This window comes from Ranitomeya imitator, chromosome 10, assembly GCF_032444005.1.
Source record: "Ranitomeya imitator isolate aRanImi1 chromosome 10, aRanImi1.pri, whole genome shotgun sequence".
Classification (NCBI taxonomy): domain Eukaryota; kingdom Metazoa; phylum Chordata; class Amphibia; order Anura; family Dendrobatidae; genus Ranitomeya; species Ranitomeya imitator.
This window is the reverse complement of record NC_091291.1, coordinates 64532600-64559591: the sequence shown is the minus strand read 5'-3', so window position 1 is coordinate 64559591 and position 26992 is coordinate 64532600. Positions and strand designations below refer to the sequence as shown.

Sequence of the window (26992 nt, the reverse complement as noted above, 5' to 3'; positions counted from 1 at the left end):
ATAGAGGCCTAATCTGCCGCTAATAGTGTCCACCTAATAGAAACAGAGGACTACTGCCAACAGCAGATACAAAAACTAGCAGCAGAGGAAAGACAGCGTGAAACCAAATGGGAAGCGATGGAGCAAAAGAACCTGCTAGCTAAAGCCCAGTCCCGCATGGCTAAACCAGCAGCCAGAGGACCTATCAGAACAGGAACTGTTGCCTACTTCAATTTGGATAAAGGATGGGGTTTCATCAAGGAACCAATAGGACACAGGGAACTATTCGTTAACCGCAGGGGTGTGGAATCACACCTATTAAGAGGACACCCTGACCGTGACTTATACCCTGGTGACAAAGTGACTTATACCTGGCACCATGGAGAAAGGGGATACTATGCCCTACATGTAAAAAGGTGCCCAATCCCACATGCCAATAGCCGTGTAGCCACTGAGTGGACAGCAAAATCGGGCTCCACAGACCTCTTGTGATGAACATTTTTCTAAGGAGTCACCTGCTGATCCCCATGTTAATGACCTTCCCTAGTCAGGATGCTGTACACGCCAGGACCTGCCCTGGAAAAAGCAGAGTTAAAAGACATTCACCTGCGTGAAATAACCAGTTGTAAATATGTTGCATTGCTGTTTTTCTTTGTAGTTTAGATGGACAGATGTTCCCTGGAAACTAATGTATAAATAGTTTGGCACCTGTTCTAGTGTCCCTCTCTGATATTGCCGCGTGCTAGTAGCGTGAGCAGGACTGAATATATATTTGTACCCGTTTTGCGTTTCAGGACTGGAGCAAAACTGCATGGCACAGCGGAGACCAGGACTGGTCAATGCGTCTTGCTATCCTTAAAGTTTGCACTTTAACCTGTGTGCACTTGTAATAAATAGTTATGTTAATGTTATTTATGCAACGTTCAAGAACCGTGCCTCCCATAAAGGGATGTTTAAGTTTTTCTCCTGTTGATATGCATATCCAAACATTGTCTTTTAGCCTGTTTATGTTTTCTTTTCCCAGTCCGGGAGTACTGGGGTTAATGAAGGGGGGGCATAGCACCCCAGGAAACCGGTTGCTACAGTGATATTGCCTTTTCTTCGGGGAGGGTAATATCATTCTCAGAGGCAATGGAATTCTCTTTACCAGGTAAGGCAGCCACACACAACACATTCCAAATCCAGGCCAGGATGGGGAGCTCAGGAACCAGATTTAGGGGAGATTCCCTAGGCTTTATGTATTCTGACCTGGAGGAGGAGCTAGACAGTTGGTCCAGGGAGATCAAGCAAGTGAGTCTCCAGGAGGGAAAGCTAGAGGAAGGACCTCTGAAGTAGACGGAGAGGCCTGGCAGCCACGAGGGAGCTGCAACCTCTGGGAAAGAGAACCTGAAGAGTTGTTGTATGTGGTGGAGCTACAGAGGAAAGGAGCAGAGGAGAAAGGAAAGGGCTCAGAGGAGAACAGCGGAAGGACACCCTCAGATTCAGAGCGCAGTAGCTGGGGACCGAGAGCCCAAGGCTTTTGTGGGACTCTAGGAGACAGAGCAGAACGGGAGGGCAGAGAACTGTATGTAATTGGCCCACACCACGCCTGAGATGCAGCAGCACCTGAGGAGCCCGGGGCATGATAGAGTCCCTGTAAAATGGCTCAAGCTGCCCGTCATGCAGGTACCTGTCTCAGGACAGGGGGAATAGAGGACTCTGCAGAAAGCTGTAGGCAGCAGGGACTTCACTTTAGCAAGCGCTAGTTAGAAAGGCTCATGGACCTCAACTGGGAAGGAGATTCTCCCATTGCCTCTGAGCCGGCCAGACCACCATCACCCGTGCCTTTTATCCTGGGCTGTGGCCTCCCAACTACAGTGAACCAGGTAAAGACTTACAACTTATGTTATCTACTCATTTTAACAGCCTACACCATCATCGCCATACACCTTAGGACCCCTGTGGGAAGCGTTATTATCATTGCTGCGACATCCCCAGAGGACCCCTTTAATGCAGCGTCGGTCCCACTATTGACCAAACACCACAGGTGGCATCATGACAGACTTTACCACAATTCCCCTTAAAAGACCTTTCCCCTTTAATTGGATGTCCAGGGCCATGGACCGGGTCGCAGCCAACGTGACATCCCCTTTAACACCGGACCCAGTACCAAGTACCCTACGGCCAAGGAGGGGGCGCTCCATATACATGGCCCTGTATATATACAGTGCATGCATGCATGTCCTGGGCCAGGTGCAGGATTGATCCAGCCAGACATTGTATATCTGTGCCCATAGTATAACACTACCAGGGGCATAACTACCGAGGTTGCAGCAGTCGCAGCTGCGAAGGGGCCCGGAGTGCTTAGGGGCCCGCCAAGTCTAGCAAAGACTGGGCAGGCCCCTAGGCACTCTGAGGTGACCAAGGGCGTGGCGGCCCAAGTGAATGTGGCCCTCGTTCGTGCTTGCGTGCGCGGCTGTGGCCCTTGTCAATGAGGCAAACAGGAGAGCACACGCACCAGGGCCTGTGCAGAAGTTTGAAAAGGCCGCCACTGTGCGCATAGACACCTGAGCCTCACTGTCGCTGGCCAGAACCAGCGTCAGAACAGTGCTCTCCTCACTAATCCCCAGCTGACATCCGCTCCAAGTCTTCAGCACCTCCAATGCTGGCTGGACAGTGGACCCACCTCATTTTCCTCCATCTCATTTGCAGTTTGACCTGCCTAATGTATATTGACTGTTGTATATACAATATATAAGTGATATTGCGATTGTATACCACAGTAGCAGTTTAACCTATATAATGTATGGACAGTACAGCAGTCTATATACATTATATAGGTGAAACTGCGATTGCGGTATGTACATTATATAGGTTATACCACTGTGTGTAATATACTGCGACCACTGTGTATAGCCCATATAGGTCAGCCGCAGTGTGCGTGTGTGTGTGTGTGTGTATATATTTCACACACACACACTGTGGCTGGCCTATATGGGCTATACGCAGCGGTCACAGTATATTACACACAGTGGTAAATCCTATGTAACGTACATACCGCAGACGCATTTTCACCTATATAATGCATGTGTGTGTATGTATATAATAGAGATCATATTATATATAGTGTGTGTGTGTGTATATATATATATATATATATATATATATATATATACACACATACACACACACACACAAACACTATATAGGTGAAACTGCGTCTGCGGTATGTACGTTACATAGGTTATACCACTGTGTGTAATATACTGTGACCGATGTGTATAGCCCATATAGGCCAGCCACAGTGTGTGCGGAGCCCCAGGGTCCTGGGCATCGCAGTGGTATTACTTTCCTCCCAGTTAGTTGGTCCCTGACAGGGGTGGAATCCTGTCAGTGAACGAAGGAGAAAGGACAAAGAGCTGTGCATGCCCTCAGAGCTGCAGCTCCCAGAAAGAGACACACAGAAGGCAGAACTGTATTGCAGCGAGCGTGAAGGAAGTCGTAGCAAAGGAGGATACCAGAAGGGGACCAGCCCTGCACAGGCTGCCTCCTTCTGAGGCGCAGGTAGCCGGAACACCGAGGGAGTAAGGACCTTTATGCTTTGCTCCAGAGACCGGCAGGACAGCTAATTGCAAGTTACCTGTCCGCCCTACGCCCAGGAGGCACGGTGGCAACCCATGGGGGCTGGGGCGTGCCAGAGTCCCTATAAACAGCCTCAAGCCACCAATCATACGGGTTTGTCCTATCCTATATGGGGGACAGAGAGAAAGACATTACATCTGTGAGGACCTTATGTGATGCCTTAGGCAGTAAGGAACTACAACACTGCAGCACAAGGGAAGGCTACTGATTTCCACCTGGACGAGGGGACTCTGGACTTGCCTCCAAACCGGCCGGACTCTGCCTGCCCTGTGATCTGGTGCCCTGGACTGTGGATGCTGAAGTCTTCAGTAAAGGTATAGAGACTGCAACCTTGTGACCTTGTTCTTCTCTGTGCCTCTCACCAACCACCTCTCGTGTCTCCCCTTTTCCTCATAGTTTGTAAGCTTGCGAGCAGGGCCCTCATTCCTCTTGGTATCTATTTTGAACTGTGATTTCCTCTATAAATTGTAAAGCGCTGCGGAATGTGTTGGCGCTATATAAATAAAATTATTATTATTATTATTATTATTATCTACACACCGGGAAGCCCTGGGGATATACTTCACCTGTGGGAAGGTATACCATCTAGCTGCCATAACATCACCCCAGCGGACCCCTTAAAGCAGCGTCGGTCACCCTGACCGAACACCACAGGTGGCGTCACGAACACAAACTTTACCCCTTTAAAGACCTTTCCCTTTTATTCAGACATCCCAGGGCCACGGACCGGGTCAGCCACCGTGACATCCCTCTGTGTACCGAGTACCCCACGGCCCCATGGGGGCGATCCATGTGCGTGTGTGTATATAATATACACATACACGTACACTGTGGCCGGCCTATATGGGCTATACACAGCGGTCACAGAATATTACACACAGTGGTATAACCTATATAATGTACCTACCGCAGACGCAGTTTCGCCTTTACAATGTATGTGTGAGTGAGCATAAAAAAATAAAAAATATATAAATATATATATATATATCTATAATATAACGCTGGGAGCGTCACTCTGTCCGCGATCTCCACCGGAGAGTCAGGGACCGCCAGGAGGGTAAATATATTCACCTGTCCCCCGTTCCAGCGCTGCGTGCGGCTCCGTCTCCCGGGTCCTCTGCTGTGACGTTCACAGTTCAGAGGGCGCGATGACGCGCTTAATGCGCGCCGCCCTCTGACTGAATAGTCACAGCCAGAGGACCCGGAAGATGGCGGCGTGCAGCGGTGGAACGGGACAGACAGGTGAATATAGCAAGTGCTGGGGGGCCTGAGCTAGCGGTTACTCCGGCACCTGACCCCCACAGCGCGCCGGTGTCCCCGCCTGCTCAGGCCCCCCAGCACTCGGCGCCCAGCGACCATAGGTGAGTATGGTATTTTTTTTATATATATATGGCAGCAGCATACGGGGCATATACAATGAAGCATCTTATGGGGGGCATATAATACAATGGAGCATCTTATGGGGGGCATATAATACAATGGAGCATCTTATGGTGCCATCAACCATAATGGAGCAGTGTACGGGGGCATACACACTGGAGCATTTTATGGGGTCCATAAACCTTTTTGGAGCAGTGTATGGGGGCATATACTATGGAGCATCTTATGGGGGCCATCAACCATAATGGAGCAGCGTATGGGGCATATGGATGGGAGAAGCAAATTAAAGAATGGATGGATGCAGGATGGGAGCAGCACATGATAGAACAGGGGCACAGGATGGGAGCAGCACATGACAGAACAGGGGCGCAGGATGGGAGCAGCACATGACAGAACGGGGGCACAGGATGGGAGCAGCACATGACAGGATGGGGGCGCAGGATGGGAGCAGCAAATTAGGCTGGGTTCCCATTGCGTTATGGGACCGCGTTAAACGGACAGCGTTGCACGGCGAAATTAACGCCGTGCAACGCGGCCGTTAACGCGCCCATTCACGCTAATGGGAACGCGCTACACTAGCGCGTGCCATGTTCGGCACGCGCTAGCGACGCGCCGGAGATTCCTGGCGTGCCGCGGACGCTGCTTGCAGCGTCCGAGGCGCGCCCGCGGTCCGTTCCCCGCTCTCGCAGATCGGGGATCTGCGAGAGCGGGGACGTTACCGCGACCCCGAACGCGGCCCCATAAAAAACATTGCGTTAGCGCAATCCGCTAGCGCTAGCGCTAAACGGATTGCACTAACGCAATGTGACCCTAGCCTTATTACAGAATGGAGGCGCAGGATGGGTGCAGAACATGTCAGAATGGAGGCGCAGGATGGGTGCAGCACATGTCAGAATGGGGGCGCAGGATGGGAGCAGCACATGTCATAATGGGGGCGCAGGATGGGAGCAGCACATGACAGAATGGGGACGCAGGATGGGTGCAACACATGACAGAATGGGGGCGCAAGATGGGTGCAACACATGGCAGGATGGGGACGCAGGATGGAGCAGCACATGTCAGAATGGGGGTGCAGGATTGGAGCAGCACATGTCAGAATGGGGGTGCAGGATGGGTGCAGCACATGACAGGACGGGGACGCAGGATGGAGCAGCACATGTCAGAATGGGGGTGCAGGATTGGAGCAGCACATGTCAGAATGGGGGTGCAGGATGGGTGCAGCACATGACAGGATGGGGACGCAGGATGGAGCAGCACATGACAGGATGGGGACGCAGGATGGAGCAGCACATACCAGGATGGAGACCATATACCAATATAGATGCTCGCCACCCGGGCGTAGAACGGGTTCAATAGCTAGTGTATATATATATATATATATATATATATATACATACATACATATACTGTATAGACCAAAAAGTATAGCAAAATCCACTGAACGGGTGTGGGGGGAGTTTTATAGTATGTGGGCTGGAGGGTTTTGTGTGGCAGGGCTGCTTTTTTGTCCCAGTCTGGCCCTGGACAGCTCTGCAGAGAGGCTGCCATATTTTGTACTGGTTTTAGTTCCTGCATATTGTAGGGCAGCTGAAGGGTTCAGGTAGCAGTGCCATCGCCCTGTGTTGTTCTGTAGCCCACATCCCCAAACTAACTACGTACAGTGGGCAAATAAAGTGTAGATAGCAGTTTCTTATGAATAGTAAGGTCAGTGGGTAAATGTGTCTACCTCAGTAGCATAGCTACTGGAGGGCAGAGGGTATGGTGGTCCAGGGCCTGGTGCTCAGAGGGGGCCCTCCCGGAGCTATGCTACTGTAACTGTATTGGCGCGCGCAGCGTGCACCGATACAGTTAGTCTGCGGCAGAGTAGGGAAAATCGATCTCCCTGCTCTGCCACTATGGGGCCCCTGAGCAGGCATTGGGCCTCCCGCCCATCATCACAAGGTCAGCTGTTTCAGCATTTAGCGCTGTGCTCCTTCTCCAATCATCCCCCTGTCAGCGTCTGATGTCACTGACACTGATAGCGGGAGCGATGACGTCACTACCCGGTGCCCGCTGTCAGGAGATGAGCGGGAACGCGGAGCACAGCGAGAGCAAGGAGGAAGAAAGGTGAGTATTTTATAGTTTTTTTTTTCTAATGGGGTGCTGCCTTATACAACAGGGTCTGCCTACGGGGGTGCTGCCTTATACTATGGGGTCTGCCTATGGGGGGCTGCCTTATATTACAGAGTCTGTCTATGGGGGTGCTGCCTTATACTACAGGGTCTGCCTATGGGGTGCTGCCTTATAATACAGGGTATGCCTATGGGGGTGCTGCCTTATACTACAGGGTCTGCCTATGGGGGTGCTGCCTTATACTAAATTGTCTGCCTATGGGGTGCAACCTTTAACTACAGGGTCTTTCTATGGGGTGCAGCCTTATACTACAGAGTCTGCCTATAGGTGCTGCCTTGTGCTATAGAGTCTGCCTATGGGGTGCATTATGCAATATAGAGTAGGCCTATGGGGAGTGCATTATACTATATGGAGGCCTATGGGGAGTGCATTATACTATATTTAGGATGATATGGTGCATTATACTATATGGAAGCTATCTAGGGGGCCATCATACAGTGTGGAGATTATAGTGAGGGAGTCATCTTACAGTGTTGGATCCATCTAACAGTTTGGGGGCTACTAAGGGGTCAGTATACTGTATGGCTGGTACTATACAGTGAGGGGGCATCATACTGTGTATAGGGGAGCTGTACAGGGGAGACTTGGGACATTATTAAATGTAAAGCGGGCACTTATTGTTATAGGGGTACTCAGCCTACTGTGACTGTCAAAGGGGCACACAAGGCATTATTACTTACTAGGGGACATAAAATGGGCACTGTTTTCTAGGGCATTTGCACCCGGCATTACTATATTATAGAGGGTTACTTTATAATTTAGAAGGCACAGAGAACCACACAGTAGGTGCAGTAATAGGGACACATATGGCAGCAGCTGCTCAGTATTGGGGTATCAGGTGTAGTAATAGGGACACATACGACAGCAGCGGCTCAGTATTTGGGTATCAGCATGATGAGGAGTTTGTGCAGGTTGGGAATAGATGGTGATGGCTGGAATGTGAGAAGTGAAACGTGTCTTTGTTGTATTCTCTGCAGCCGAGTCCTGGCTGGAAGAAGTTGTCATGTTCATCTGGACCAGATGGAAAAGATGGGAAAAGTGAACAATTCCATCAGAAAGAACGTCAGCTGTAAGTCATTATCTGTAACTGTGCTGTGATCTCATAGGTTCTGTAGGACCGGTATCTACCACTGACCATATGGTGGTGATATCTATGTTGGTCTTTATATAGAGATTATCTTCAGTAATAATGCGGTCATCTGCTGAGGTTCTCCTCCACTATTAGGGCGCGTCACAGAGTTGTAATCAAGGTTACCTGGTTAGGGATCCACTCAGAAGTTTTGCCCCCCTCGAACAAAAACCCTAGCTGCACCTCTGGTACAATGGTATGGCCCAAATGTGAGCTGAGGTAAAACATTGCCAGAAGCTAAGAGGGACCAAGCTTTCTTCTCTATAGCCACTGACATGTCCATACACGGGCACTAATGCCCTCACACTTCCGCCAGTATGTACAGCCGTGTGTGTGGCAGTTGGTTTTCTAATAGTCTTATGACACTTGTCTGCCATACTTCCTTGAGGCGGGATGGGAACCATAGTTGACGTGTTCTATTATTGAACTCTCATTTCCCAGTTCTGGAAATGCACAACTTATGGTTGCAGAATTGGCAGTATTATGTTTCAGGATGTGACTTTCCACCCCAGGTGATTGCAGGGTTTAGAGGGGCACACTTCCATTTATAAGGGGCTGCCCTTGTCAGGCAGGGTATACAGGAGGGTATTGCTATAGACACACGAGGGTGTGAGTTCAAATCGGGATACCCTCTGCGAACCTGGAGGTTGAGGTCTGTATACAGATGGTGAACTTCACTCTTGTGAACCTAGCCTACAACTAATTCTGTAATGGTGCATGTATTACTAACGCAGATGACGTTTACGCATGTTGCCATTTCTAATTCACCTATATATTTTGGCATGGGGGGACCCCATTTGAAAGTTCGCATCTGGGCCCATAACTTTGTAGTTACACCATTGCTCTATAGTAAGCTCGGTTCTGCGCCCATATTTCTGTAGTAAGCTCCATTTTGCTCTCATATCTTCGGAGTAAGCTCTGTTCTGCTCCCATATCTCTACAGTAAGCTCTGTTCTGCTCCCATATCTCTAGTAAGCTCAGTTCTGCACCCATATCTCTGTAGTAAGCTCAGTTCACCCATATCTCTGTAGTAAGCTCGGCTCTGCTCCCATATCTCTGTAGCAAGCTCTGTTCTGCACCCATATCTCTGTAGTAAGCTCTGTTCTGCTCCAATATTTTTGTAGTAAGCTCGGTTCTGCTCCCATATGTCTGGAGTAAGCTTGGTTCTGCTCCCATATCTCTGTAGTATGCTCAGTTCTGCTCCCATCTCTCCGGAGTAAGCTCGGTTCTGCTGCCATATCGATGCAGCAAGCTCCATTCTGTTCCCATATGCATGTACCAGCCTGTTTTTAAAGCCTGTTATCTCTGCTGCTTTAATGCAATGGCCAGAGGAAAGCAGGGAAAAGGAGGGCCACCACAACTCAAGGGCCACTGCCTTGTGATTGCCCCCCAGGATGAAAAGTGCCAGCCAGACCCTGGGTTGACTGGTTGTACAAGTAAATAATAAGGGATCACAGCCTTGTGGTTCATGTAAATTCTGTTAATTTCTGCCCAAAATAAGTAATTTTGTTAACCCTATGGATAATAGAGAGTATTTTGTAAAGAAGGGGTGGGGAATCTTTTTTTCGCCAAGGGCCATTTGGATATTTATACCATCCTTCGGAGGCCATACAAACTCCACCCACAAAGTGCATCCTGACTCTGGCACTGGTTTAAAGATGTAATCTTTCATTGCATGCCCTTCAGTGTTCAGTAGTGAACACTGCATGAGTGTGCTAACAGAGCAAGAAGAAATTAATGAGCTGGTTTTGACCTGCTGGGTGGTCCACCTCCCAGCTAGGGGCGGACCGAGCGGTGCTCCTGACACGGAGTACTGAACGTCTCTGCGGAGATAATCTCTCCACCTCCCCCTTTGCCTGGAACGACTGAACGGCGAAAGTGTGGATTGGAGCCGCTGGGACTGAAGTGCGGTGTCGGGAGAAGGTAGGAGGACTGAGGGAGAAGTGTGACTTGCGGCCCCGTCGCTCCTCCCGACCAACCGACGAGACCACCGCGGCCCTGCTGTAGCCGGCCAGGGAAGATCAGCCAGCGGGGAGACGGGTGGCCGTGCTCGACTCCGGCCTGATCCGGAAGGTGTAGCTACAAGTGAGTGGCGCTGCCGGGTGCTGCTGCTATCCCCCTTGTTCCGGATTGGCGTTCCCGCTCACCTGACTTCTGCCGCCGCGGGTGTACCTGAGGCTCTGCGGGTTCTGTGCCTGCGCCCGCTGTTTCGGCCCCCGGTCCCGACTTCTGAAGCATAGAGGTGAGGGGGGGAGCGGGGCGAAGTCGGAGGTCCGTAGCTCCCCTGGCCCGTAGATCCTCAAAGAAGCGGGAATTTTTCGCGCCAGCGCCATATTGGAGCCGGCTTTAGCACAGAGAAGAAGCCTGCTTCCTGCCCCATACCCTGGTTCATTAGGGGAAAACAACAAAGCAATGCTCCCATATGAACAAAATATCCGCTGCACCCATTGAACACCGGTGACTCTAGATATAATTAGAGGGTGTATTAACCTTGGGGTGAATAGTGTTGGGACCGTTCAAGCTCCCCTGCACTGTGCACATTCAACTCTGCTACATCCCATCAATATAAACTGGAAGAGAACTTGTGAAAAAAGTCACAGTTCACCTCTGCCACCTTCTGGTGACTTAAAGGAACTGCTACTCCAACTCAATTTTTAGTTTATTTTTTTCTAAGTTTCTTATATTTTATTTTTACAATTTTATTTGTTTTTTTCTTGCTTAAACATATAAAGTTATATGCTGCTGTCTAATATCCATCTGCTTCAATAACTGGAATCCTGGAGCAATATCTTATTCAGCTTGAGAAGGAGATTCTACGATCTCATCAAGGCATTTTTTGCTCTCTTTTCTGATCTTAGAGCGACATCTAGTGGTCACTTTGAAAATATGCTTTAAGTCCATTACAATATGTAAATAGGTTTTTTCCCTTCACGTCCAGGTTGTGATCGTAGCACTTCACGTTAACAAGCAGCCTCAAAATGGTTAAATCACAGAAAGAACGTGAAAAGTCAGCAAATAAAACCATGGTGGAAGACCAGAAAAAAGGAGCTCATGGCGTTCTTGACTCATATCTAAAAAAAAAAATGATGTTTCTCAAACACCTGCTAGACGATCCCTTAAAAAAGCGATCTCATCCGAAAACATAGATGAATCAGACCCCAGTGAGGCAGACTCTGATAGCGACTCCACTACAGGAGACATTGCCCCTATCTCTAGAGCCTTCATGAGAAAACTGATGGCCCAAAACATGAAGCCACTTATGGCGGAGGTCTCAGGTATGCGCTCAGACCTTCAACATCTAGGTCACAGAGTCGAGTCCCTTGAATCTGCAAATGTCGACATGGTAGAGGCTGTCACCTGCCTAAACGAACAAGCACTTAAGCAGCAGCAACATCTGAACGCAGCACTGCTAGCTGTCGAAGACCAAGAAAACAGGAGCAGGAGGAAGAATATTCAAATTAGAGGGGTCCCAGAATCCTTCGCCCGAGAGGCACTAGACAAGGTGGCTAAAGAAATCTTCGCTAACCTCCTGGGCCCAGAGAGAGCCTCCAAAGTTACAATTGAAAGGATCCATCGTGCTTTAAGGCCTAAACCAAAGCCTGAGGAACCACCTAGAGATATTATCTGTGGACTTCTTAGCTTTGTAGATACAGCCGCGATCCTAGCAAGCGCTAGAGAACAAGACAAAATTCTACACGAAAACTCACAAATACAGCTTTTCCAGGACTTAGCCCCTTGCACTTTAGCAAAAAGACGAATCCTCATACCCCTCCTTGCCGCTCTAAAGGCCAAAAATTTGACATATAAATGGCTTTTCCCATTTGGCCTTGCAGTGAACATCGCCAGTCGTCAAATTATCCGTACCCCAGAGGATCTTCAAAAGGCCTGGGAAATTCTAGACATTTCACCAATAAGCATACCCTCCTGGATGCCAATCGACTCCGACTGGAACCTGCCTCCAATGAAGAAACCCTTGGAATGGTCGCAAAGGAAGAAACACACTTCGCCTAAAGTTAAGAAACAAGACCCTAAGAAACACCCACCATGAAAACCTTATTCCTCCTTTAGCCCTTCATTTGGTACAATAGAGTAGTTGTTTGGCTTGTTTAGATTTCTTTTCTCAGATAACTACCTCTGCCTTTTCAAAGTTTCTATCTTTAAATCATTTGATTGTATTTTTACATTACTATAGACCAGATCACAACCTGGACTAACCCTCGCCTATGTTTGGGTACTCTTCCCCCCCCCCCCCCCCCCGCGATGGGCGAGACTCTAACTGTATATATTTTGTTGTTCATGTTCTTCCCCTCTTCCCCTAGGTACCGTGATGGGATAATCTTCTCTTCAAGACATGATGAGTGCGAATAGTAAGGTGAGCTCCGGGTCCATCACAGTTGCCTCCTTTAATGTGAAAGGCCTTAACACACCCGCAAAAAGAAACCAAATTCTTAATCTCCTTAAGAAACAAAAAACCCAAGTAGCCTTCCTCCAGGAAACACACTTTAAAAGCGGTAGGACACCTAACACCTCCTTCTCCCCATATCCAACGTGGTTCAATAGTTGTAACTCCTCTGCGTCCAAGGGAGTTAGTATAGCCCTAAAAAAAGGTTTACCGTTCTCGCCAAAGGACACATTGAGTGACCATGAGGGGAGATATATCTTCGTTAAGGGGCACTTAGCTAACACTCTGGTCACTTTTGCCAACCTCTATGCACCCAATAAACACCAGGTTCAGTGGATTGTGAAAACACTAGAGGTATTACAACTCTTCACCGAGGGGTTACTAATTATAGGGGGAGATTTTAACATCACCCTAAATCCAGAGATTGACTCCTCAAGCGGTCTGTCCTTTGTTTCTAAAAAATTAGGGTACAGTCTCCTGAACAAACTATCCATCCTGCACCTCATTGACCCATGGCGTGTCATTCATCCTACCACTAAGGACTTCACCTTTTTCTCCCCCCCTCACTCATCCTACCATCGTATTGACCTCCTCCTGACACAATCGAGATCCTTAAAATTAATAAAGTCAGCTAGCATTGGATTAATCACAATCTCAGATCACGCACCGATATTCATAGACATTGTAATTGATACCTTGCCCCGCCCAGCAACATCTTGGAGACTAAATGAATCTCTATTAGATAACCCACAAAATTTAGAGAAAATAAAGTACGCACTTTCACGATATTTTATAGAAAATGTCACGGAAGGGTCGATGACACCCAACATATGGGAGGCCCACAAAGCGGTACTCCGAGGAGAACTCATCTCAATCGGAGCCCATGCGAAAAAACAAAGAGATAAAGAGATGATGTCTCTCCTACACCAAATAGCAGTCACAGAGCGCCTTCATAAAAAAACTAACATGCAAGATCTTCACCGGGAGCTAGTCGACCTCCGTGTCAGGTTAAAAGACTTGCTTAATGTCAAATCAGCTAAGATTTTCATGCAATGTAGACATAGATTCTGTATGCACGGGAACAAAAATAGCAAGCTGACCTCTCACCTTCTCAAAAAACAGAAGGAGAGCAAATTTATAAAGCATGTACACAATGATCTAAACGCGAAGGTCGACAGATCCGTAGATATTGCTGAGGCGTTTAGACGCTACTACCAATCCCTATATAATATAGAGCCCCCAGATCCCATGAAAGACTGCATAGCTGCGGCAGATAAGATTCAGGAATTCTTAGCTCCTCTTTCCCTCCCAAAGGTTCAATCCAAAGATCATGCAGCCCTCCTGTCTCCAGTTACCAGTCAAGAAATTAGCGACACTTTACAAAATATGGCAACCAATAAAACTCCGGGTCCAGATGGCTTTCCACTGTCATACTACAAAAAAATTTTCGGACCTACTACTACCACATTTGACTTCCTTGTTTAACTCCTTTCTTGCAGGAATCCCCCCAACCAGACAGACTTTAGAAGCACATATATCTGTTATCCCCAAAGAGGGGAGAGACGGCGGTCAGTGCAGCAACTATCGCCCAATATCTCTATTGAACTCTGATCTAAAACTATGGGCTAAAATTCTAGCATCTAGGATCAATAGTGTCCTTGAATCCCTGATACATCCTGACCAAGTGAGTTTTGTCAGAGGTCGTGAAGGGAAGGACAACACATTAAAAATCCTCTTAGCCATTTCACACGCCAGACGCTCCGGAATCCCGTTGGCTCTATTATCAACTGACGCCGAGAAGGCTTTTGACAGAGTCAGTTGGCACTACATGGTATGCACTCTAAAGAAGTTTAACTTCCCACAGCCTCTTATTGATGCCATCATGACTCTGTACTCAACTCCAACCGCTAGAGTTAGAGTCAACGGGCTGCTTTCGGACCCATTTGAGATAGGAAATGGAACCAGGCAGGGCTGCCCTCTCTCCCCAACACTCTTTGTACTAGTTATGGAGACACTAATACAGAAAATAAGACAGGAAGAGTCAATAAGGGGTCTAACCGTGGATCACACAGAATTTAAAACGGCTGCTTTCGCAGACGACCTTATGATCTTGATCTCAAATCCAAAATCTGCATTCCCCTCTATTTCGAAACTTCTTGAGGAGTTCGGGGTAGTCTCAAACTTCAAAGTAAATATGCACAAATCAGAAGTCATGAATGTCTCACTGCCAAACGAGGTTGCTTTATATCTCAAAAAGTCTACCCCCTTCAATTGGCTTACAGATAAATTGAAATATTTAGGTGTCTTTCTTACGGCAAACCCCGCTACTCTTTACAAACACAATTTTGAACCCCTCCTGGATAATCTCCAAACACTCATTAAAACCTATGACTTACCATACATTTCATGGATTGGGAGGATAAACATAATCAAATCGTACATCCTTCCAAGGATATTCTATCACATGAACATGATCCCTATACCCCTTCCCAAAACTTTCTTCACAGCAATCAACAACATAGTCAAAGGGTATGTTTGGAAGGGCAAAAGACCTAGACTCCCGTTCAAAATCGTCTCACTCCCGAAAAAGAAACTTCCGAATTTTGAGACTTACTACCGGGCAATCCATTTGGCCAGGTGGATATCTCTGACCAAACCTAGACTACATCAAAAAACATCTAATCTTGAGCTCTTACTACTGGGAGGAGGGGCCGAGAAATACCTCTGGACCTCAGCCGTCCCCCCACAAAATTTCCTTGAAGAAATAACTAGCAACACCCTGTCCATTAGGAGGAAACTGATCCCAAACAACTGGCCATATTGTCTCTTTTTGGATAACATGCCTCTGGGGGTAGTACCTTGGCTTATCGAACCAAAATACATAGATGCATTTGGCCTCTGGGACTCTTTACCGAATCTCCCAGTGTCTCATTTGCTCTCTAATCAAATAAACTGTGTGGATAGTTGGCCATGTGAGGCCAGGAAGCGTCCCCGAGACTTCATGCAGCTACACCATGTACAACACATCATATCCAAACTGAGGTCAAACATCCAAAATAAACCAGATTGTCTCTGGCTTGAGCTAATACTAAAACTCAATCCCACACCCCCTAAGTTAATATCCAAACTTTACCATAACCTAATTTCCCCAAACACTAATTTTAAACCCTTATACCTATCCTCTTGGGAATCTGAGTTAAACATATCACTCACCAATAGGGAATCAGTTCAAGTACTAGGACACTCACATGGGTTCTCAAGGTGTGTCCTGTTACAGGAGAATGCATTTAAAGTCCTTTCCAGATGGTATAGAACCCCCGAGTCACTCTATCACCTAGGCCTCTCAGACTCCCCTCTTTGCTGGAGGTGTATGGAGTCAAGGGGCTCACTGTCACACATATTTTGGTCATGCCCAGCTATCACAAATTTCTGGGAAGACGTCTTTGACCGATTTCGCAAGCTGGGATTAATAACTCACAACCTAACACCCCAAGAAGCTCTATTGTCACTTCCCACGAAGTCATACAAGCCGAAAAAACATGACCTTCTTCCTCTCCTAATAGCCGCAGCAAAACACTTAATCTCCTTGCACTGGAGACAAAAGAAACCCCCTTATATCGATGAATGGACCAAAAAAGTTCAAGACATATGTAGGATGGAGGAATTGTCCAGCTGGGATTCTCACTCACACGATAAATTCTTTCGGACATGGTTGCCGTGGCAAGTGTTGAATAACCCTTCCTCACTGCCTTCCACTAGCCTTTCTTCTTAACTAAAACAATTTAGTTCCCCCGTGAACTCATTAAAATTATTGAAAATGCACTGTGTTGGACCCGGACACTACTCGCTCACCTGGCTATATTAGTGTTAGGTAATATTTTCCATGGCACTCTTTTACAGTCGGTCGAAATTACCTGTCTAATCCCAACTGTTTTAAAGTCTAATTATAACCGTCCTCCTCAGAGAAGGTCTTCTAGCTAGAAATTTCTACTTTGACCACCTTTTCCCTCCGGTGCCTTTCCCCCTCCCCCCCCCCCCTTCTTTTACAGTTTTTACAGTTTTTTGTTAATCTCGGCTCACATGTCTCGGTGTTCTCCATTTTCTTTTGAGCGTTTCGGGTCGCACAACCCGAACTGTGACCTAAACTCGCCAACAGCATTTTATACAGAATACCAAAACTATGGTCACCTTCGATGAACAATATGCATCTGTATGGTATTACTCATTACATTCAGAAGTTTGTAACGTTATGTCTCCGATTCATGTGTGCCATTTTGTTTCTTCATGTATTTTGAAAATTTGAAAATTAAAAATTAAAAAAAAAAAAAAGAAATTAATGAGCTGGTTTTAATCAAAATACAGCTCTCTGCCCAATAATGTGGTCCCTGAGAATCTGCTTGGGGGCCTGATAAAAGGTCATCGAGGGCCGTAAATGGCCCTGGGACCTGAGGTTCCCCACCACTGTTGTAAAGGATAACATAAATTGTAAGACCTGAGGTGTGGTCTACGTGATTAGACGCACATGCCTAAAATTATATGTAGGGAAAACCATACAGGAATTGAGGAGGCAGATATCCAAACATATTAGTTCTATAAATACGGTCACCGACACTCCACTGTCAGATATTCAAATCTGGGGGATTAGACATATGGTCTTGGGACCCCGCAAGGGTAACCTGGATCAGCTATTACTGCAGGAGTGTGGGTAGATATTTAGGTTAAAGTCACATAGCCCCTCTGGGCTTAATGAGGGTTTTTCCTTTGTGGCCTTTCTTGATGAGTAAACTCTGGATGTTTGATTATGCTTCTGGTATTAAATGCTTGCTTTGGCCCTTTGACACTTCTAGGTTGTAAATAATAGGGAGAATTAATTAGGTATGATATAGTCGAATTTATTTCCTGCCACATAATTTAAATGTATTGGGAATGGTTTTGTTTGGAGATCGTGCTCGACCAAAACGTGATTTTTTGGCATTATCAGTTGTGTAGTTAATTATAAACCGCATCATGGAGAAGAACTGTGATATTGTTATTTAGCCTTTGAATATGGAGTTAATTAAACTACCATCTTCTATTAAATAGTGATAATGAATTACACCACTATGGCGGGTTGTGGATTTTCTGCATTCAGTTTTAAATCAGTGGAATTATCTATATACATAATTGTCTAAGGGTCACTTCCGTCTGTCTGTCTGTCCTTCTGTCACGGTTATTCATTCGCTGATTGGTCTCGGCAGCTGCCTGTCATGGCTGCCGCGACCAATCAGCGACGGGCACAGTCCGATTAGTCCCTCCCCTACTCCCCTGCACTCACTGCCCGGCACCCGCTCCATAATCCCCTCCACTCACCGCTCACACAGGGCAGCGGTAACGGCCCGCGGTGTAACGCACTCCGTTACCACTGCTATTAACCCTGTGTGTCCCCAACTATTTACTATTGATGCTGCCTATGCAGCATCAATAGTAAAAATATGTCATGTTAAAAAAAAAAAAACCTGCTATACTCACCATCCGCCACCTTTATCGCTCCTCGCCACGCTCCCGGGACCGCGCCATTGCAAGCGGCAGCTTCCGCTCCCGTCCCAGGCCTGGTGTGCGACAAGGACCTGCCGTGACGTCACGGTCATGTGACCGCGACGTCATCATAGGTCCTGCTCACACCAGCCCTGGGACCGGAAGCTGCCGCTTGCAATGGAGCGGTCCCGGGAGCGTGGCGAGGAGTGGGAAAGGCGGCGGATGGTGAGTATAGCAGGACTTCAACGGGCCTTCAGAAGGTGAGTATGTGTTTTGTTTTTTTTAAGTCTCTATACTACATAGCTTTCTGCTGTATACTCCGTTGCTGTGCAATATACTATGTGGCTAGGCAATATACTACGTCGCTGGGCAATATACTACGTGGGCTTAGCAATATACTATGTGACTGGGCAATATACTACATTGCTCTGCTATATATTACGTGGCTAGGCAATATACTACGTGGCTGGGCAATATACTACGTGGCTGGGCAATATACTACGTGGCTGGGCAATATACTACGTGGCTGGGCAATATACTACGTGGCTGGGCATTATACTACGTGTGTGGGCAATATACTGCGTGGCTGGGCAATATACTACGTGGGCTGGGCAATATACTACGTGACTGGCCAATATACTACGTGGCTGGGCAATATACTACGTGGCTGGGCAATATACTATGTGGCTGGGCAATATACTACGTGGGCTAGGCAATATACTACGTCGCTGGGCAATATACTACGTGGGCTGGGCAATATACTACGTGGGCTGGGCAATATACTACGTGGGCTGGGCAATATACTACGTGATTGGCCAATATACTACGTGGCTGGGCAATATACTACGTGACTGGGAAATATACTACAAACAACAAAATGGCGGCAGACAGCACTCTGTAGTATATAATGGTTGCTCGTCCTAACTCCACAGGAGTATCTATATAAGCAGATACGGAGCCTGGATTGGCTCCATCGCATGGGCTTGATATGTATCAGTGCCCTGGATTGGACCTTTACCAGAGACATAGATTGGTTAATCAATAATGATGTGATAAGTTCAGTGATAGGCAGCTCACGCTCACAATAGCCCCCATGAGTCCTCTGATAGGCCAACAAGCGACATGCGGTTTTGTTTATTTACTTTCTACCGTTGACATGTGAGTATTACTATGAATTTGAACACTATTGCCAACAACGAGGTTATGTGGTATTAATGCAATGAGATTTTAATTATGTATGTCTCACTATGTATATGTTTTTTATGGTTAATATGATCACCAGTTATTATGTATGTAAATTCTGTGGGCGGACCTGTCAGGTGGTGGTGATCCACTTCCTATATAAGGCCGTCATTTTGATTATTATGTATGCTTGATAAAGACCCCTTAGGGGTTGAAACGTTGCACCTATGGCACAATAAAGTGTTTATTTCCTTCACCTGGATTGGATGCTGTCCTTCACTTCTGAAACTTGGGCAATATACTACGTCGCTGGGCAATATCCTAAGTGGACATGCATATTCTAGAATACCCGATGCGTTAGAATCGGGCCACCATCTAGTAACTTATAAACCTGAAGTGATGTAATGTAATGTATTGTAATGTAATGTATTTGGTGGTTCAGGTATAATGGATAATAATTCTTATTACTTAATTGCATTTTTAGTGATGTTGCGGACAGAGGTTATTTAAGGTAAAATTTATTATATTAATGTGGAAAGTCCATTGTATCTGCTATATAACATTATTATTACAGAAAACGCTATTGGTCTTTATAATATATCATGTGATTGGTTGACCTTATGACATCAGACCAGAGGTCTTAAAAGGTCTAGCATTTTCCTTTTTAGCTCATTATAGCCTCAATCCCCTGATGATGCCAGTCAAGCTGGCAAAACATAGGCTTAGGGCAATATTTTAATAAGCACTATGAAGCTTTAGTGGATGCTTTCCTGAAACGAAAAGTACTTGCAAGCAGCATAATACAAAGAATAGCAGGTTTACCCAGAATCCTTTGCAGTAGGCGGAGCTATGCAAATCATCTCTTTCCACCCCTGTCTAATCCACAGCGCTTGGAACCGCCAAGTGTGCAATGCTGCGGATTAGTTTCTAAATTTACACAGCCAACCAATTCCTACCTGTGGACACGTGTTTTGGGCTTTAGGCCCTCATCAGCACAGGGCTGGAATTGGTTGGCTGTATGGAGTGGGGCTCAGTGAGCAAGCGATATATATGCTAGCCACCTTAGGGAGAGACCCAAGTTGGGCTAAATGTAGCGGGACGAAAGAGACCGAAAAGCCCTCTACTTAAAGGAAATACATAGTGGATGCTTTCCTGAAACGGAAAGTACTTGCAAGCAGCATAATACAAAGAATAGCAGGTTTACCCAGAATCCTTTGCAGTAGGCGGAGCTATGCAAATCATCTCTTTCCACCCCTGTCTAATCCACAGCGCTTGGAACCGCCAAGTGTGCAATGCTGCGGATTAGTTTCTAAATTTACACAGCCAACCAATTCCTACCTGTGGACACGTATTTCGGGCTTTAGGCCCTCATCAGCACAGGGCTGGAATTGGTTGGCTGTATGGAGTGGGGCTCGGTGAGCAAGCGATACATATATGCTAGCCACCTTAGGGAGAGACCCAAGTTGGGCTAAATGAAGCTTTAGTAAGGCAATATAATTGGTAAATAGGTAATGGCCCCCTGTTCCATATGCCTATAATTGAATGTTGTGGTAGGACAATGAATATGATATAGGACATGAATCCAATGGAATATATTAGTGTCCTCTTTATAATAAGCTTCAACTCTTATATTTCCCTTATTGGTATTGTTAATAAAACTTATATTTTAAATCTTTAGTTTGGCATTAGTTGCCTTTTGGCAAATTGTTACTCTCAGAATTTTCCCACACTCATGGTGACATCAGTGAGGTAACAGCAATTCATTGCAAGACACTGAGCTGAGCAAACACAGCTCAGCATCTCTGCTGAGTGGCAGGGTGTATAGTCGCATCATTCAATAATGCAGCCTGCCATTTAGATGTAGCACAGCTAGACGCGTTGCTGGACAAATGGATTATTATCTTCTTGGTGGATAGGTGAGGAATATTGTTGTTTACTTTTTTAATTCTGTTACAGAAGACATTGACTTCAGTGGACTGGGCGATGACTTGAGTATGGTTTAATTTAGATTCAATAAAGGAATCTGTGTCATTCTTTCAGTTATAGGATTTTATTCTGGGGCTGTGTGTTTTTTATACAATATCACTATAGGGTTAGTAATGGTGGTATAGACGCATCTCCATTTCTAACCTCTGGGTTTGATGTCACTTAACAATACAAAGGTGACATCAACCCCCCCAACTATCAGCCCACTTGCCACCGCACCAGGGCAAGTGGGAAGAGCCGGACAAAGAGCTAAAATTGGTGCATCTAAAAGATGTGGAATATCTGAGCAGCTGTGGGCTGCTGTTTTTAGGCTGGGGGGCTAATATCCTTTGCCCCTTACCAGCCTGAGAATACCAGACCTCAGTTGTCAGCTTTAGCTTGGCTAGTTGTCAAAAATGGGAGGAACCCCATGCCTTTTTTATTTATTTAAATAATTTAAAAAAAAAACAGCATGAGGACCCATCTATTCTTGATAACAAGCCTTGCTAACACTGACAGCTGAGTGTTGCATCCTGCAGCTGTCAGTTTTGTTTGGCTAGTTATCAAAAATACAGGGGAACCTACATCAATTTTTGTTTTAATTATTTATTTATAGCACAATTGATGTCACAATTCCTGCAGTCTGCCCCAAATTTGAGCTGGTTTGGCAGCTTTTAGACCCCCCTGAAGGTGTTGTCTATGCGTTCGGTTTTGCCTCCCAATAAATTCAGTGGTGTTCGATTATGTTCGAATGACTATGAGCATAGTTGAACCTTAAAAGTTTTGCTCATCTCTAGTCATTTGTACCAAGGTTTCGTGAGCAGTTGCATTTTTAACAAGCTATGCATTGTTAGAATCACCTATAACTACCAACTGTCTTTTTATAGCTACATTATCCTCCCTCTGTAAGGAAGAGAATTATCCACTTAGGTTCTGAGACTGACACCTTTGCATTGCTACCCAATTTGATAACTTTTTGGGAAATGCAGAAACAGGAGTGGCCTTCCTTTTCAATTTCCCTTGCTAAATGAAACCAACTACTTCCCACTTCTCTATATCTACCCCATTGCATGCAAATTCTATTTCTCTTTTGCTTAAATATCCTACTGGTCAAAAAAAAAACCTGCCACCAATTATAAGTATGAACAAAAAACTTTTTAAAAATTTTGCTTGCAAATGACATGTTTCCAGCATCTTAGCTAGAAATACTTTTGTATGCTTTTGTATGCTACTTTCCAATAACCTGAAGATATATAGCAGTCAGAAGGAAATTAAATCAAAGGTTCAGGCCAAAGAGCAAATTCAGATGGAGCTCAGTGAACTCACTGTTTGAGATCTCATTCTTATCCTCCTCAGGGGAATCCCAAGAACCTGGATGTGATCGTCCTACTCCAAGATGATAGTTCCTTAACAAGTGGTTGAGCTGAGCATTGCTAAGTGCAGGGTAGTCACTTCGAAGACAGCTCCAGGAAAGCTGTGATAGAAAATGTTTTATTATATAACACTTGTTATGACATTCTTAATGCAAGGCTAGACTAATAAATAATTAGCTGATGACTTTTTCCCTCAAAAACAGTCTTCCATATTCCTCTACACTTAGTGACAATTGAAAATAAAGGCCTGTTTTTTATTAAATTAACAGCAGTAAAAAGAACTATCCTTAAATATACTATATGTCTAAAAGCTATATAAATATATATATATATATATATATAGATAGATATAAAGAAACACAGCAGCACATGTATATGAATCTAGGCCATGTGAAAACACAGACAAATATTTTATATGAATCATACTACTCAAAAATATTTTTTCATAAAAATTTTTTCAAAAATTTTTTTTTCATAAAACTTACAGTTATAGATAAAATGAAGATTCTTAGCGCATAAATTGGCCAATTCATGTGTGCCCATCAACCACGGCAAGATGATCTCCCTCTGATGGGTCCTACTCTACTGTACATGCCACTCTTGGGCCACCAGCCTACAACTTAGGACAAACATGTCACTCTGGGCTAAACCTACAATTTATGGGCAAGTAGAGATGATTACCGCCACCTGCAAGGTCAATGGGAGGAGTGCAAGATCAGTCTGGATGCAGCCACATCCATACACTAAACAAAGAAAAAAAAACAACCAGCACTCCCAATGTGAACACATGCAAGCTGCAAGCTGTATCATATAGATATAAAGAAACACAGCAGCACATGTATATGAATCTAGGCCATGTGAAAACACAGACAAATATTCGATATGAATCATACTACTCAAAAATATTTTTTCATTAAAAATTTTTCAAACATTTTTGTTTCATAAAATGTACAGTTATAGATAAAATGAAGATTCTTAGCGCATAAATTGGCCAATTCATGTGTGCCCATCAACCACGGCAAGGTGGTTGATGGGGACCGGAAGCTGCCGCATGCACCGCACACAAGCGCCAGAACTACAACGGGCTGTATAGGCAGCATCAATAGTAAAAACTTGGTCACACAGGGTTAATAGCGACGGTAATGGAGTGAGTTACCCGCGGCATAACGCGGTCCGTTACCACTTGCATTAACCCTGTGTGAGCGGTGACTGCGGGGAGTATGGAGTGGTCGCCGGGTGCTGACTGCAGAGGAGGGACTAATCGGACTGTGGCCGTCGCTGATTGGTCGCGTCAGCCTTGACAGGGAGCTGGCGAGACCAATCAGCGACTTGGATTCCATGACAGACAGAGGTGTGACCAATGAATATCCATGACAGACAAAAAGACAGACAGACAGAAAGACGGAAGTGACCCTTAGACAATTATATAGTAAAAAAAAAAATATATATATATATATATATAATATTTTAATGTTAGTTTTTACTGTTAACTTATTATTTACTATTGTTTATTACAGGGAATGGAAGGGGAATAGTTAGAAAGGCTGAGTTCCAGCAAATTTGGCCAGGATCCTACAATTCTTTACATCTTTTGCATCTGCTTCTATGACAATTACACCTTTACGTCTACACCTTTGCAACTTTACACTTTTACACCTTTACACCTTTACATCTGTTTCTAGGACAATGCCCACAGGAGCAGCCAGCCAATCCTGCAAACTTCCAGTGGAATTGCTGTAACTCCATTGAGACCAAAAAATTCTCATACTGCCTACAATCTAATTTTATAAAAGGAAAAAGGGGGGGGGGGGAGGAGGGGGAAGCCTCACCATGCGTTTATGTTTGCTGCCACTACCATCTGATGACTGCCTTATTCTATGTCCGCTAAGAAACGGTAAGTATCCAAAGACAAAGTGGATCATTATATCATTATATAAAATCTTCTATTTTTACTTATGAGAAAATATAAAACTTAGACAACCATGTGTAACTGTATGACTAAAAGAGCTGTAACGCCAGAAACATGTCAGAGTGTTGGCATGGTTTAAATTTCTACCATGGTGGTCTATGTCTTATATTTTCACATGAATGAAAATTAAAGATTTTATTTAACCCCTTAGTGACAGAGCCAATTTGGTACTTAATCACTGAGCCAATTTTTGCAATTCTGACCACTGTCACTTTATGTGGTTATAACTCTGGAACGCTTCAATGGATCTCGCTGATTCTGAGACTGTTTTTTCATGACATATTGTACTTCATGTTAGTGGTAACATTTCTTCGATATTACTTGCGATTATTTATGAAAAAAACGGAAATATGGCGAAAATTTTTAAAATTTTGCAATTTTCAAACTTTGTATTTTTATGCCCTTAAATCAGAGAGATATGTCACGAAAAATAGTTAATAAATAACATTTCCCACATGTCTACTTTACATCAGCACAATTTTGGAAACAAAATTTTTTTTTGTTAGGGAGTTATAAGGGTTAAAAGTTGACCAGCAATTTCTCATTTTTACAACCCCATTTTTTTTTTAGGGACCACATCATATTTGAAGTCATTTTGAGGGGTCTATATGATAGAAAATAATGAAGTGTGACACCATTCTAAAAACTACACCCCTCAAGGTTCTCAAAACCACATTCAAGAAGTTTATTAACCCTTTACGTGCTTCACAGGAACTGAAACAATGTGGAAGGAAAAAATGAACATTTAACTTTTTTTTGCAAACATCTTAATTCAGAACCATTTTTTTTATTTTCCCAAGTGTAAAAACAGAAATGTAACCATAAATTTTGTTATGCAATTTCTCCTGAATATGCCAATACCCCATATGTGGGGGTAAACCACTTTTTGAACTTAGAAGTGAAGGAGCGCCGTTTGACTTTTTCAATGCAGAATTGGCTGGAATTGAGATCGGACACCATGTCACGTTTAGAGAGCCCCTGATGTGCCTAAACAGTGGAAACCCCCCACAAGTGACACCATTTTGGAAACTAGACCCCTTATGGAACTTATCTAGATGTGTGGTGAGCACTTTGAACCCCCAAGTGCTTCACAGAAGTTTATAACGTAGAGCCGTGAAAATAAAAAATCGCTTTTGTTTACACAAAAATGATTTTTTCGCCCACAAATTCTTATTTTCACAAGGGTAACAGGAAAAATTAGACCACAAGAGTTGTTGTGCGATTTCTCCTGAATACGTCGATACCCCATATGTAAGGGTAAACCACTGTTTGGGCGCACCGCAGAGCTTGGAAGAGAAGGAGCGCCGTTTTACTTTTTCAATGTAGAATTGGCTGGAATTGAGATTGGACGCCATGTCGCGTTTGGAGAGCCCCTGATGTGCCTAAACAGTAGAAATCCCCCACAAGTGACCCCATTTTGGAAACTGGACCCCTTAAGGAACTTATCTAGATGTGTGGTGAGCACTTTGAACCCCCATGTGCTTCACAGAAGTTTATAATGTAGAGCCGTGAAAAAAAAAAAATCGCATTTTTTCTACAAAAATGATCTTTTTGCCCACAAATTTTTATTTTCACAAGGGTAACAGGAGAAATTAGACCACAAAAGTTGTTGTGCAATTTCTCCTGAGTACGCTGATACCCAATATGTGGGGGTAAATCACTGTTTGGGTGTACCGCAGAGCTTGGAAGAGAAGGAGTGCCGTTTTACTTTTTCAATGTAGAATTGGCTGGAATTGAGATTGGACGCCATGTCGCGTTTGGAGAGCCCCTGATGTGCCTAAACAGTAGAAATCCCCCACAAGTGACCCCATTTTGGAAACTAGACCCCCCAAGGAACTTATCTAGATGTGTGGTGAGAACTTTGAATGCCCAAGTGCTTCACAGAAGTTTATAATGCAGAGTCGTGAAAATAAAAAATATATTTTTTTTTCACAAAAAAGACATTGTAGCCCCCAAGTTTTTATTTTCACAAGGGTAACAGGAGAAATCGGACCACTAAAGTTGTTGTCCAATTTATCCTTAGTATGCTGATGCCCCATATGTGGGGGTAAACCACTGTTTGGGCGCACGGCAGAGCTCGGAAGGGAAGGAGCACCTTTTTGGAATGCAGACTTTGATAGAATGGTCTGTGGGCATTATGTTGCGATTGCAGAGCCCTGATGTACCTAAACTGTAGTAACCCCCCACAAGTGACCCCATTTTGGAAACTAGACCCCCCAAGGAACTTATCTAGATGTGTGGTGAGAACTTTGAATGCCCAAGTGCTTCACAGAAGTTTAGAATGCAGAGTCGTGAAAATAAAAAAT

General features: G+C 45.0%; 1 protein-coding gene across 4 annotated transcripts in view; it reads right to left on the bottom strand.

The window, feature by feature from the left end:
• RASIP1 (Ras interacting protein 1) overlaps nucleotides 1-26992 on the bottom strand; it is a 764894-nt gene that overhangs the window by 47728 nt on the left and 690174 nt on the right. For 3 of the 4 annotated variants that reach the window (XM_069742476.1, XM_069742477.1, XM_069742479.1), the window contains exon 11: nucleotides 22671-22818. The exons of the other annotated variant lie outside the window; for it this stretch is intronic. In XM_069742476.1, coding sequence (XP_069598577.1) covers nucleotides 22671-22818 — 148 coding nt within the window. The remainder of the gene's footprint in view (nucleotides 1-22670; nucleotides 22819-26992) is intronic. 4 annotated transcript variants of the gene reach the window in all.